The 12,946-nt window shown below is 33.7% G+C and overlaps 1 protein-coding gene across 1 annotated transcript; it reads left to right on the forward strand.

The window, feature by feature from the left end:
* Positions 1–3,794: 3,794 nt before the first annotated feature.
* On the forward strand, positions 3,795–4,749 carry LOC131860317 (caffeic acid 3-O-methyltransferase 1-like). The gene is made up of 2 exons (XM_059214717.1): positions 3,795–4,163; positions 4,462–4,749. The coding sequence occupies exons 1-2, from the start codon at positions 3,795–3,797 to the stop codon at positions 4,747–4,749; spliced, it is 657 nt and encodes a 218-aa protein (XP_059070700.1).
* Positions 4,750–12,946: the final 8,197 nt, after the last annotated feature.

The raw sequence follows: 12,946 nt of genomic DNA on the forward strand, positions 1-12,946 counted from the left end.
AAATCAAAAAGTGATTCAAATCAATTCAATTCAATGAATTAATCAAATCAATTCAAATCAAAAAGTGATTCAAATCAATTCAATTCAATGAATTAATCAAATCAATTCAAATCAAAAAGTGATTCAAATCAATTACTCAAATCAAATCAATTCAAATAAAAAAGTGATTCAAATCAATTAATCAAATCAAATCAATTCAACTCAATGAATTAATCAAATTAAGTCAAATCAATTAATTAAATGAATTCACTAAAATCAAATTAATTCAAATCAATAAATCAAATCAATTCAAGCCAATGAATTATTAAATTAATTAGTTAGTTGAATTGTTGATTTAATTATTAAATTAATCAATTAAATTCAAATAAAAAAGTGATTCAAATCAATTAATCAAATAAATGCAAGCCAGTGAATTATTAAATTAATTAGTTAGTTGAATTGTTAATTGTTGATTTGATTTAGTTAGTTGAATTGTTGATTTACCTATTAAATTAATCAAATCAAAAAGTGATTCAAATCAATTAGTCAAATTAATTCAAATCAATTAATCAAATGAATTCACCGAATTCATCAAATTAATTCAAATCAATTAATCAAATCAAATCAATTCAATTCAATGAATTAATCAAATTAATTCATATCAATTAATCAAAAGAATTCAGTGAATTAATCAAATCAATTAATCAAATGAATTCATTGAATTAATCAAATCAATTAATCAAATGAATTCACTGAATTAATCAAATCAAATTATTTAATCAAATCAATTCAAATCAATTAATTAATTCAATTCAACTAAGTGATTCAAATCAATGTAAGATAGCATGCAACAAATCAACTCAAATTGTGCAAAATTTGATTTCAAAGTAGTTGGAACAAATAAGCCCAAATGTACATGTGTACATATGTTGTAGAAAATAAATCAAATGTACGTGCGTACATATGTATAGCAGTCCAAAAAACAGCTCGAATTTACATACGTACATATGTATCATGATCCAAAAAAATAGTACATACATATATATGCATATATATACATGTATGTATACATATATATGCATATATAGACATGTATCATGGTAAAAAAAACTACACGAGTTCACTTGTTCTAATAAATTAGGTAAGCTCATGGTACATAAAATATGGATCCTCTATCTTTTAATATCTCTAATATCCTTTCATGATGCTCAATAGGCAACCTCCACTTTTGGGGGACACAAACCCTTTTTTGTAAAGTTTCAAAATGTAATATTGTCGCTATAACTAAATGACTATAATGCAAAACCTTTTGGTCGGGCATGTATTTAGTAAATGTAACGCCAATTTTATCTATCTTCGTTTGTTGATAATAAGTACCTTCAACAATGACTGATCCAATGGGATATTGTTCCCCATCAACATCTTCCACTAATTCTGATAATTTACATTTTGGTTTTGTGCATCATAGTAGGTAATAGTCGACACCTTCTACATTGTTAGGATTTGCAAGCACAAAAAAAATATCACCTATACACGGCAAAATACAAACAATTAAATTATAAAGTGTATGGTAGAATGTAAAAATAATTCACATTGAAATAAAATTTAAACAAAGTACATGAAAAAGAATAAGTATATTTAAATAAAATGCAAATGTACCTGGCCCAATTAAATCAGAAACATGTTCATATTCAGCTGAATATATAGGATCATGAATATCTACAATGTCACTATCTTCAAAAAGAGGAACTATGACAAATTCTTTCATCTTCCATTCTAAAACAAATCCATCTCTAATGTTCTGACATTGTTGAATATTTGCATTGTTTTCAATGCAATCAGCACAAAAACATGATTTTTTTCTACCCTGAATCACAAAAGGTTTGATATGTCATGTAGTCATCACTTGATGCAAACTTCTAATGCCATTAATTTTTTGGCAATTATGATCAATCAATGTCTTTAACTTACCAAAAATAGCATGTTTTGTATGTTGTGTCACATGCACCAAAATGAGTTTTGCACCATTCTACTATCTCACTTGAATTTCGTATGCTATTACCTCCCAGTTTATATTGGCGAAGTGCACGCTACACACAAGCTCTTGCTCCATCATGCTCTCCTTTTCCATGTCCACTCTAAAAGAAGTTCCACAAAAACTTTAAACCACATTTAGCATGTTGTTGTTGTTAGACAGCTCAGATAACCGGAGGACAACTAAGAGGGGGGGTGAATCAGTTGTAAGTAGATTATAGAAGTTTAAGCATTGAAACCTTATTAGTAGAATACATAAACAGAATAGCGAAACAATAGATATAATAGTTAAGCACAAATATCAACCACAAAACATTTACCAACCATCCACAATAAAAAAACATCGAGAATTCCATCGGACATACAACATCCTTGGTGGATGTTGCATTGACTAGCGTCGAAATTCCGAGGGCACCCAGCACTCTTCCGACTGCGGACATGACTACTCATCCGGTGAGAGAATGTCATTGGGTATACAACATCCTTGGTAGATGTTTCCTGGGTGGACGTCGAAATTCCGACGACGACCATGACTTCTCATCCGGCGAGAGAATATCATCAGGCATACAGGATCCTTGTCAGATGTTTCCTAGGTGGACATTTGAATTTCGACACCTGTCTGACAAGAGAATGCCATAGGACATACAACATCCTCATCGGATGTTTCATTGATTAGCGTCAGGATTCCAACCGCAACGAGGACTCTTCCAACGACAGCCATGACTGCTCATCCGGCTACATAATTTCATCACGCATACAACATCCTTGTCGGATGTTTCATGGGTGGACATCAGAATTCTGACACCTGTTCGATCAGAGAATGCCATAGGACATACAACATCCTCATTGGATGTTTCGTTCACTAGCGTCGAAATTCTGATGGTACCCAGGACTCTTCCGACAGCGGCCATGACCGCTCATTCAGCGAGAGAATGTTGTCGGGCATATAGCATCCTCGTCGGATATTTCCTGGGTGGATGTCGAAATTCTGACGACACCTGGGACTCTTCCAATGGCGGCCATCACCGCTCATCTGGCGAGAGAATGTCGTCGGGCATAGAGAATCCTCGTTGGATGTTTCCTGGGTGGACGTCGGAATTCTGACACCGACAAGAGAATGCCATAGGACACAGCATCCTCAGTGGATGATTCATATACTGTCATCGGAATTTGCAAATGATAACCTCTTGCTAGGTGTAGAAAAGATCAAGGAAGCAATTTAATTAAAAATTCTCCTGGAAACCTTTGGGAAGGCATCAGGCCAAATTATCAATAAAGAAAAATAAATAAATAAATTCTTCCACCCCTGCCCCCTTAGAGGTTAAGATCCAAATAATTTTGAACTGTAAAACATTTATTGTTTCCTATATTCACCTGGGCATCCCAATTGACAAAGGATTGAACAACTCAAAAAATTGGGATCCTCTGCAGTTAAAGATGGATCAGAATATTAACTCCTAGAAAGGGAAATGGCCCTCATGGGCTAGCTGGTTGGTTGGTAATGCTCCAAGCAATTATTTATGCTCTACCCATCTACCTTTCATCCTTTTTATCCCTCACTACTGGTGCAAATTACTTCATCATTAAAAAGATGAGAAACTTTTTATGGCAAAACACTGAAGAAAAATATAAAATTGCTCTAATTGCATTGGATAAAATCATCAAACCCAAGTCCATGGGGGGCCTACAAATAAAAACATCTTCAGTTGCAGAACAAATCCTTGGGAGCTAAACTAGTTTGGAAGTTCATTAAAGACCCTAAAGGAATATGAGTAAGGATAATGGCAACAAAATACCTTATAGATGGGGATCCTCAAAATCTTCTAAGATCTAATTCTCATCCGAAGGGATCTAGGACCTGGAATTTCATTGTCACGTGCAAAAATTTAATTGCAAACTCTTTGTCTTGGGATATCCATGATGGATCCTCTAGCCTTCTCTGGGAAGACTCATGGGGAGGATATCCAAGCATTGACAGGTCTCTCAATATTCCAATAGCTAAGCATTGGCTTCAACAATATTGGGGATCTCAAGTTAGTGATTATTTGGTTTTGGACAGGGCTACTAGAATGCAAGGATGGAGCTGGAAGCAATTGGAGGGATGGTCTATTCCTACTGTTGAAATCAACAAGCTATCAGACCTTATAAGAGTAAGAAATATTAATCACAGAAGAGGTAAAGATTCTCTTATATGGGCTAGTTCTAAAACAAGATAATATAATGCTAAAGATGGCTATAGGGTTCTAGCAAACTTTGGGAATCAAGAGGAACAAGATATTTCACTAAAACTGTTTTGGTGTAGCAAGATTATCCCAAAAGCAGGAATCTTTGAATGGTTGGCTTTCAAAAAGAGGATCCACACACCAGAAAGATTCACTAAAAAGGGCTACGAAGGCCCCTCAAGATGCATTTTGTGCAAAGTTCAAGCAGAAATAGTGGATTTTGCAGGAGTGGAGTGATGATCGTTGTATAAAGCTTCTAAAGAATTGTCACAAGGTCTTGCCAGAGAATGGAAAAGTTATTGCAATGGATTCCATTTTGCCAGTGGCTACAGAGACCTCTTCCAATGCCAAACAAACATTTCATGTAGATCTTTGCATGTTGGCATTCAACCCAGTTGGAAAAGAGCGTACAGAGGAGGAGTTCAAAGACGTTGCAAAAGCAATAGGATTTGCAGGAGGTGTGGATCCAATTTGTTGTGTTAATGGAGTCTGGGTTATTGAGTTCCAGAAATGATCTCATTATTTCAAAAATGCCCCCATCAAAAGTGACTGTGTTATCCACTATGTATGTTGGCCAGTAGGCATGAGTTGTGTGGTTGTTTGCTAATGGTAGTAGGTGAAATTGCCCTACCTAATACCTAAAGATTTATCTTCTTGCTTCCAAATGGTAATTAATACCAAAGTAGTTGAGCCTAATTGGCATATTGTATGAGTTTAATTAGTTTGTATGATAATAGGCAATATCATTATTCTCTTATAAATAGATTGTGATAAAGTGTATCTGAGCTTTTCAAGAATAGAGATCTTATTATTTATATAATTTGGTTGAATCTATAAAATTTATATAAGAGAAAAAATATTTTTTTTGGTAGAAATTTCTTTTTAATTTAGAAGTAGCTTATGTAATTATAAAGATGGAAAATACATAAATAACTCTTTTAAATTATTATTTTTTGGCATTTTTTCTCAATAAGCATAACTTTAATTGGTTTTAATGAACATAGAGTGTGAATCATCTCCAATTTGTCTCCTCCAATTTGAACATGAACCTTGTCACATTTGTATCAAATGTTTCAATTACTTCGAATTGTACTTTAGACTTTGGAAAAAAGGAGGCACATAATCAGGTTGTTTCACTCATTGAAACTGAAGAGGAAAAATAAGATTCGGAGTTTGGAGAAGTAAAGAGAGTTGAGAAGGTGAGTGAATTTGTGGTCTTAAATGGAACATTAGGAGACAATGAAATCTATCATTTTTTTCGTGAATCTGGGCATAGGCAATATTTATGTCCGACAAGGCAAATTCACCACGCTGATACTCACTACAGTGGTAAGGGTGTTCGCCTTTCTATCAGGCGCGGCGATGAAAATGATAATGGCTATGTTGAATGCCTCATTCCTATAGATAATGAATTTTGTCTGGTACCCGATGATGTTCCCATTTAACTCACACCCGGTAACATGGAGCTTACCCTTATCACGCCCAAGCTCGAGAAGCTCATATCCCTTCTCAGACAGAGGCCTTACAAAGAAGAAGGTGAATCGGAAATGAGGAACTCAGGGGACTTATATAGGTGGAAAGATCTCCTAGAAAATATTCAAGCGAGCGATGAGGAATTAAAGGAGAATTTGGGGTGCATGTCGGCCGTGGAGCAGAGGATGCTCGAACCCAGCAATTCCATCTCCTCCATGTCGGTGGTGACCCATCTAAACAACGTGGCGATATTGATATCGAAGAGTGGCAACGACAGTGTAGAGTTCTCTCGCATGGATTACATCATGACAGACTCTTATGAAAATGGCTACGATGGCTTGCAGAGTGCTAGTGAAACCATAAGCGCTCTCTCTGATCTTCTGATTATTGATGAAGATTTTAAAAATTCTCTTAGTCCTTCTTAATCTCTCCCTTTATTTTCATCTCTGCCTCTATCCTTATCTCTCACCCTTTATCTCTAGACATATTTCCCTCTCTTTTACATCTATATCCCCCACCCCTCAATTTATTCCTACATCTCTACACCTATATCTCTTTGCCTTTCTATCTTAATCTTTCTATATTTTTTCTTCCATCTCTCCCTCTACCTCTATCTTGGTATCTCTCCACCTCTCTCTACTACTATATATCTTTACCTCTCTCTATGTCGCTTCCCATCTCTATCTTAATCTTTCTATCTCTCTCACATCATCCCCCCCTCTCCCTTCTATTTATATTTATCTTTGCCATCTCTATTTATATAGTTGTCCCCCCTTTCCTTATCTCTCCCCCTCCTTCTCTACATAGCTATATCCTTCTCCACCTCCATCTCCATCTCTATCTCCATCTTATCTCTTATCTCTAGCCTCCTTTGTACCTCCATCCCTTATTTATATCTCCTTAATCCCCCTCTCTGTCTTCCCCCCTTTATCTCTCCTTTTCATCCTTATGGGTATGATTCTTTTCTTGGTCCTCATTTGCTTTAAAACACCCTAAACCAGAACATTTTTGTTTTACAAAGCTTCATGGTAGCAATTAGCATCTTTTCTGCTTGTACAAGAGGAGCCCATTATTACTGTTGAAAGATTTCAAGCTTCTGCAATCCATAATGTTACGTTTACATCTTCCTAATAAATTGGATACAAAAGTTTCCCACCATAAAATTGGGTACACATGTTTTAAACAATCTACAATCGATACTACATATTTTGTAGCCAAACAGTAGGATCAAATTAGATCTAAGCATTGTCCATTAGCTTGTTAGGGTGTTGGGTAATGGCTAAAATCATACACATTAAGCTTACATTTTTAGGCTTAGAAGTGTTAAACATTGAGACTTGACTGACATCTTTTAGGCTTAATACATTTCTAGATTTTAAAATGTTAAACACTCAAAGTTGATTAACATTCTCTAGAATTCATATGTTGCTTAGTGTGTATGGTTTAAGACTGGCCGGATGCTGGGGCGCTCTACCCTGAACTAAAAGCTCGTGTTCCTTAATTTGACATGGTACAATACTTTATTTGTGACCTCTATCAAGTTTTTTGTTTAATATTGATATTAACTTGTTTTGTTATATGTAAGCAACTACACATGAAAATGTAGACATTGAATCTTTAGCATACAAGAATGATCTGAACAATTGTAGTTTTTCATAAGTGAATTTAGTTATAAATGAAAATGGCTTTGACTCCACTTTTGCACCAGATTTACAAGAGAGAAGTAATTGGCTACCTGAGTTGAACTTGGGTCCAAACTTGGATGATGGATTATTCATACGTGAAATTTACGTCAAGAAATATGAAGATGATGTTATTTCCCAAAACAATATTAGTGAGGAGCCTATTCCTAAAAGTAGTTTGAATACTACTTCTCATAATCTAGGGCAACCAAATGCATAGGCAGAAACCAAGCAAATTGAAGGTCAATTTAGAGATTTGCAAGAACCTACGAGTTGTTGTGAATCAGATTGTACTGGCAGCACTTTGCTAGAAGATGGTGCAATGACTGAAAGTCCCATTAGTATTAGATCTTCGATTTATGTCGATGGACTAGAAAATGTTGATACCATGCTTGCATTGGAGGAAAATCCATGCTTTGAATTAGATTCAAGTTGGAAACATATTTTACTTGAAGATGGTGCAATGATTGAAAGTCCCACTAAGATTGCATTTCCAATTGATGTCCATGACTTAGAAAATGTTGATGTTGGACATATTTTGGTGGGCGAAAATCCATGTTTGGAATCATATTCAACTTGGGAACATATTGACTTCAATGTGGAAGATCATATTTAATTCTTTGAATAAAAATTGTTTTTAAATTTCTTACATTAGACTCATAGTCGATCAAAGTGTCTCTATCTCTTTTCACACCTTTCATCATGACAAACTCATTCTTTTGTGTCCTTATTAAAAGCAATAAGTACATCAAATTTTCTTCCTCTAATTAGATGAAGAACTCACGTTGTGTTCACGTTTGGCTAGCATATTCTATTTAATTATTAGTAAATATATATCAAAAATATCTAGATTTTTTGAAAAACATAGAGTGTATTAGAGGAGAGAATCCTCTCCAAGGTTACATTTGTAATGCCCATACCCTAGTCGGACTTGTAAAACCCATTTGACCTTAGTTGACTTCCTATGTGGCATCCTTGAATGGTAGGTTAACCGTGATGCAATGTGTAGTTTAGATAATATAAATAATTGTGCATACTTATTATTGTGGTTTTGCATCGATTCTTGTGTAAATGTAATTGTTTCCTAACCCTTGTGATAAATCTTGAGCTAACGCCTTCATTGAATATGTATATGTATATGTATGCTTGCGTGATTCATGGGTGCAGGAGATTTCAGGTACGTCACCGCCTAAGGCGAGGTTCATCTCCTTCGGGGTTCGCAGGTTTGAGTAAACCTCCTCCATCCTTAGAATTCGGATTTGGGGGTCATTAAACTTTCATCTTGCCTTAGCCATGGTCAGGTGAGCATCGTGTGTAGATTCGTGGGGCTTTCCTTGCATCGGGTTGCGTGTCATGTGAATTGGTGGACTTCCTCGATTTGCGTGCCTTGCGCAGGGTAAGTGGAGTTTGTTATCCTAAGTATTAAATTCAATTTAATGAGTAGACGTACACATTAGTGATATAGAAATTTAAATAGGTAGCTTCTTTTATATGATTAATCGTTAATTTAAAGAGATCGTTTTAATTATAATTGTAGCAAGCTTAAAGTAGTTAACTTGAATTAATGTGTTCATTTACGCATTATTAGTTGAGAAAATTAGAGTAAATATATTTCTTTCATTAGATTAGTCATTTATTTAAAAGGTCGATTTATTATGTTGTAGCGAGTTAATTTAATAGTTAATTTTAATAATAACGAATTTAATGAGTTATGCGCTTTAGAAAGGAAAGATTTAAAGTCATGTGGGAAATAGAAATAAATTAATTCACATTCGCATTGTGGAAGAGAAAAGGGTAAATTTTATTATTTAAAGAAAATTATTCCTTTTACTTGTAAAGTTGATTTAGTATAAAGGATTGATTTTTGAAATTTAAATTAATTTAAATATCCTAACCCTTGTTAGTAATTCAAAATTTAAAGTTTTGGCTAAAGTAATATGAAGAAATTTAAAATTAGAGTTAAATAAGAAATGGAAGCTTTTAATTTTAAAAGAAAAAAAGAAAAAAAAACGAATAAGAAGTATTGAATAATGGAAAGGAATGATTTCCATTTTTCATTCTCTTTTATTTTAAAAATAAAAATGCCTAAATTCGAAATTTAAAATTAGGGCAAAAATAGGGTTTCTCATTTTTAACCTAGCTTGGAAATGTTTTTGGGGGTTCTTTCTTTTGGTGATCTTTTTGGAAAAAAAATGGTTTTTGGAAGAGAGATTGTGGATTTTGGAAAAGATGGAGTTTTAGAGCAGCAGATTTGGGGGCTCATCATCAAAATCTTTCCAGGAAATCTTGTTGAGGTAGGAATCTCTTCTATCAATTTGTTCAAGTTGTTTTTAACAAAAAAAAAAAGAAAGAAAAGAGGCTTGTATGTTGTTCTTGAAATTTTGTTTTTCAGAATTTCCATTGTTTGCCCATGAGTAAGTTTCTTTGTAGAAAAATTGTTAAAGATTAGTTTTGTTGGATCTTTGTGTGAGAAGAGAGTTTCCTTGTGCCAAAGATTTGCTTAATGGGAGGGTTATTCAACAATTTCTTCTATTATTTTAAAACCCTTGCCAGTAAAAAAAAAAGAGAAATGGCTGTGACTGTGATTGTTTACCAAAAAATGGGGTTTGCTGGAAATTGCTTTAAGTTTGTGTTTTTTTTTTTTCAGACTGTGTGTTTTGGTGAGTTATTCATTTTTTTTATTTTTAATACTCACATGTACTATTTTTTAAAAAATATATATATATATATTCATTAAGTAAATTGTTGACTGCATTTTGGCAGTTTTGTCTGGGTTTGTAATGTTATTTTTAACAGAAAAATTTAAAAAAAAAAAATAAGAAAAAAAAAAATGTTAAAAAAACCCCATGGAAGCCGGTAGCAACTGCTACCAGTTGGTAGCAGTGCTACCAGAGGTAGCGAACTGCTACCAAATGGTAGCAGTGCTACCAGAGGTAGCGAACTACTACCAAATGGTAGCAGCGCTACCAAAGGTAGCGGCCTGCTACCATTTGGTAGCAGCGCTACCACTGGTAGCTTGGGCTGCCAAGGGGGGGGGCCACATGGGTGTCCACGTGGGTACCTTCCCTTTTCCTTTTTTTAACATTAAAACAAAAAAAAAAAAGTTTTTGTTATTTACAATTTTTTATTTATTTATTATTATATATAAATTAATAAGTGAAGTTAAATTAATGAGTGAAGTTAAATTTAGTTAAGAGATTTTAAATTCAGTTTTCTTTTATATTATTTAATTTTAAATTCAGTTTCTATCATATTATTTAATTCCAGATTAGTAAATAATATATGGATTTAGATAACGATCACTTAGTAAATTCATACTTCATTACAAGTTATTGATTTCTTTTGATTATGTCATGCTCGGGTAATACACATTTTTAACATGGGTTAAGTATTAATGGTGGATTAAAGTGAATTTTTAAATAAAAGTTAATCTAAAAAAACCATAAACTTGATCGACATTAATGGATAGAAATGATATGGTAAACGAATACCTCTTCCGGATAATGTCCTTGCAGATTTAAATTTCTATAATAAAATTTGGTTATGTAATGGTAAGACTTGATATGCTAGTGTTTGGTCATAAGTCGGTCAAACCCCTAGTTAGCGTACCGTCAGACAAGGAAATCTAAGTTTGTTTTTTTGTTCTTATGGTTCAATTTGGCCCGCTTCTAAAAGGGATCACTATGTAATAATCAATCGAGGTAGATGTTGTATAGTGGATGTGTCGCCTAAAGGGCAGAGATGTAAAAGACATGTAAAATTATGTAATCTTAACTATATTAAATGCCAGAGGGGTCTTGCAGTTGAGCAGACCCGGAGATGTAGCCCTTTAGGGGTGAACTCCGAGATCATATCTGTGTTATGCGATGTTTTTAGCTTCCTTGTTTCATGCTTTAAGTTATCATGTATGGTTGTTATCTTGCAAAGTGTACGATGGAAATTAACGAATTTAAATCTAAGTGCATAAAATTATTCATCTTGGCAAACGTAGTAATCAGGTTCATGGAAGTTTGTAATTAAGATTATGGAAAAAGTATTTTGATAATGTGAATTAAAAGTAGTAATAGTGGAAAGGATCTTGCTAGGTTACATCATTGGATTAACTTGTTATTAAGCATGTAAATTGAACAAGTGAGTATGGGAAAACAAAGATAGAATTAACGCTATAATTTCTAAGTTGAATTCTAAAGGATAAACATCTTATAGGTATTTACTTTTATCTTCTTAAATGAATTAACGCCATGTTAATTATGTTTCACTACATTGGAAGAATTTGTTTAGTTATATCACGTTTTAATCTTAACAATAATCCTTACCAAAATTAACTTGATGATTGGGTGGACTCAACTATTTATCCATAATTGTAATCCTTAATAAAAGAATCCCTTATAATTGCTAAAATGGAACTAAAATGGGAAGTATGGGTATAGTTGATTTTATCTCAACCTTAGTAAACGTATCTCTTCATGTTAACCTTATTTGATTAAAAAGGAGTGACATGCAATAAGATAATTATACTTTAATCCTAATGAAAGAACGTCACTATGTACTCATGTTTTAATCATGTAATGATGAATATCATCTTGCTAACTATATTTTAATTTAAGGGATGCTCTCATGTGTCCTAATACATTTTCACCTTAGTGAATTTAGCCATCTATTAGTATTAATAAAACTTCAATGAATTCTATGGCTACTCACAATTTATCCTTCATAAAAGAACTACAACTCATTAGTTGGCTATGCATGAAATCAAATAAAGGGACCTCACTCTATTAATTTTAGTTTATTCCTTAATGAATGTATCTCATCTTATTAGCCATACTTATAATATTAAAGTATGATATCAATTGTGAATGGATACCCTAAACCCAATGAATGAACTTCGTTATATTAAACGCTTGAACCTATTGGGAGGCCTCCTAGTGAAATTATGAATTAAAGTGCATTGAGAAAATAACCTCTCGATGGCCTCCCAACCACCCAAAGTAAATGAACGCTTCCTAAAATTCTAAGATGGCATATCATCGAACATATATATAATCATGTCTTAAGCATTATTCCACAATTAAGACATCCAGATTTATGTATCATTTGATGCAAGTTTATTTAGGTGTAGGGTTATGTAATCGCGTTGGGAAACCTCTTAGGATCGTTTAGCCTTCCGCTATGTTATCTAAGTTTCAGATAACTCCAAATTATCTTAATGTTGTAACTTATAATTAACTACTCTTAGTATTATTATAAAAAAATATATATTTACACTCTAATTGAGTGTTTTTAACTTAAACCCTTAGGGGTTTCCTGGCGGGGCATTACACTTGGTATCAGAGCCCATGTTGCAACACTGGGATCTCTGGTTTTGCTTGTGCCCTTAGTTGGTGTGTGTGTGTCTACCTTATGTTGTATGCTTGTCCACCTTGATGTGAGGGTGTGATTTAAAAACCCCTACTTGTGTGTAACGTGAGTCTTCACACCTTGTTTTCACCTTATTGATGTGGGTGTGTTGGGAATAATTATAGGTGTTTTGTCTGCTTATTGAAGCCTTGGTCTATG

Source organism: Cryptomeria japonica, chromosome 11, assembly GCF_030272615.1.
Source record: "Cryptomeria japonica chromosome 11, Sugi_1.0, whole genome shotgun sequence".
In the NCBI taxonomy this organism is placed as follows: domain Eukaryota; kingdom Viridiplantae; phylum Streptophyta; class Pinopsida; order Cupressales; family Cupressaceae; genus Cryptomeria; species Cryptomeria japonica.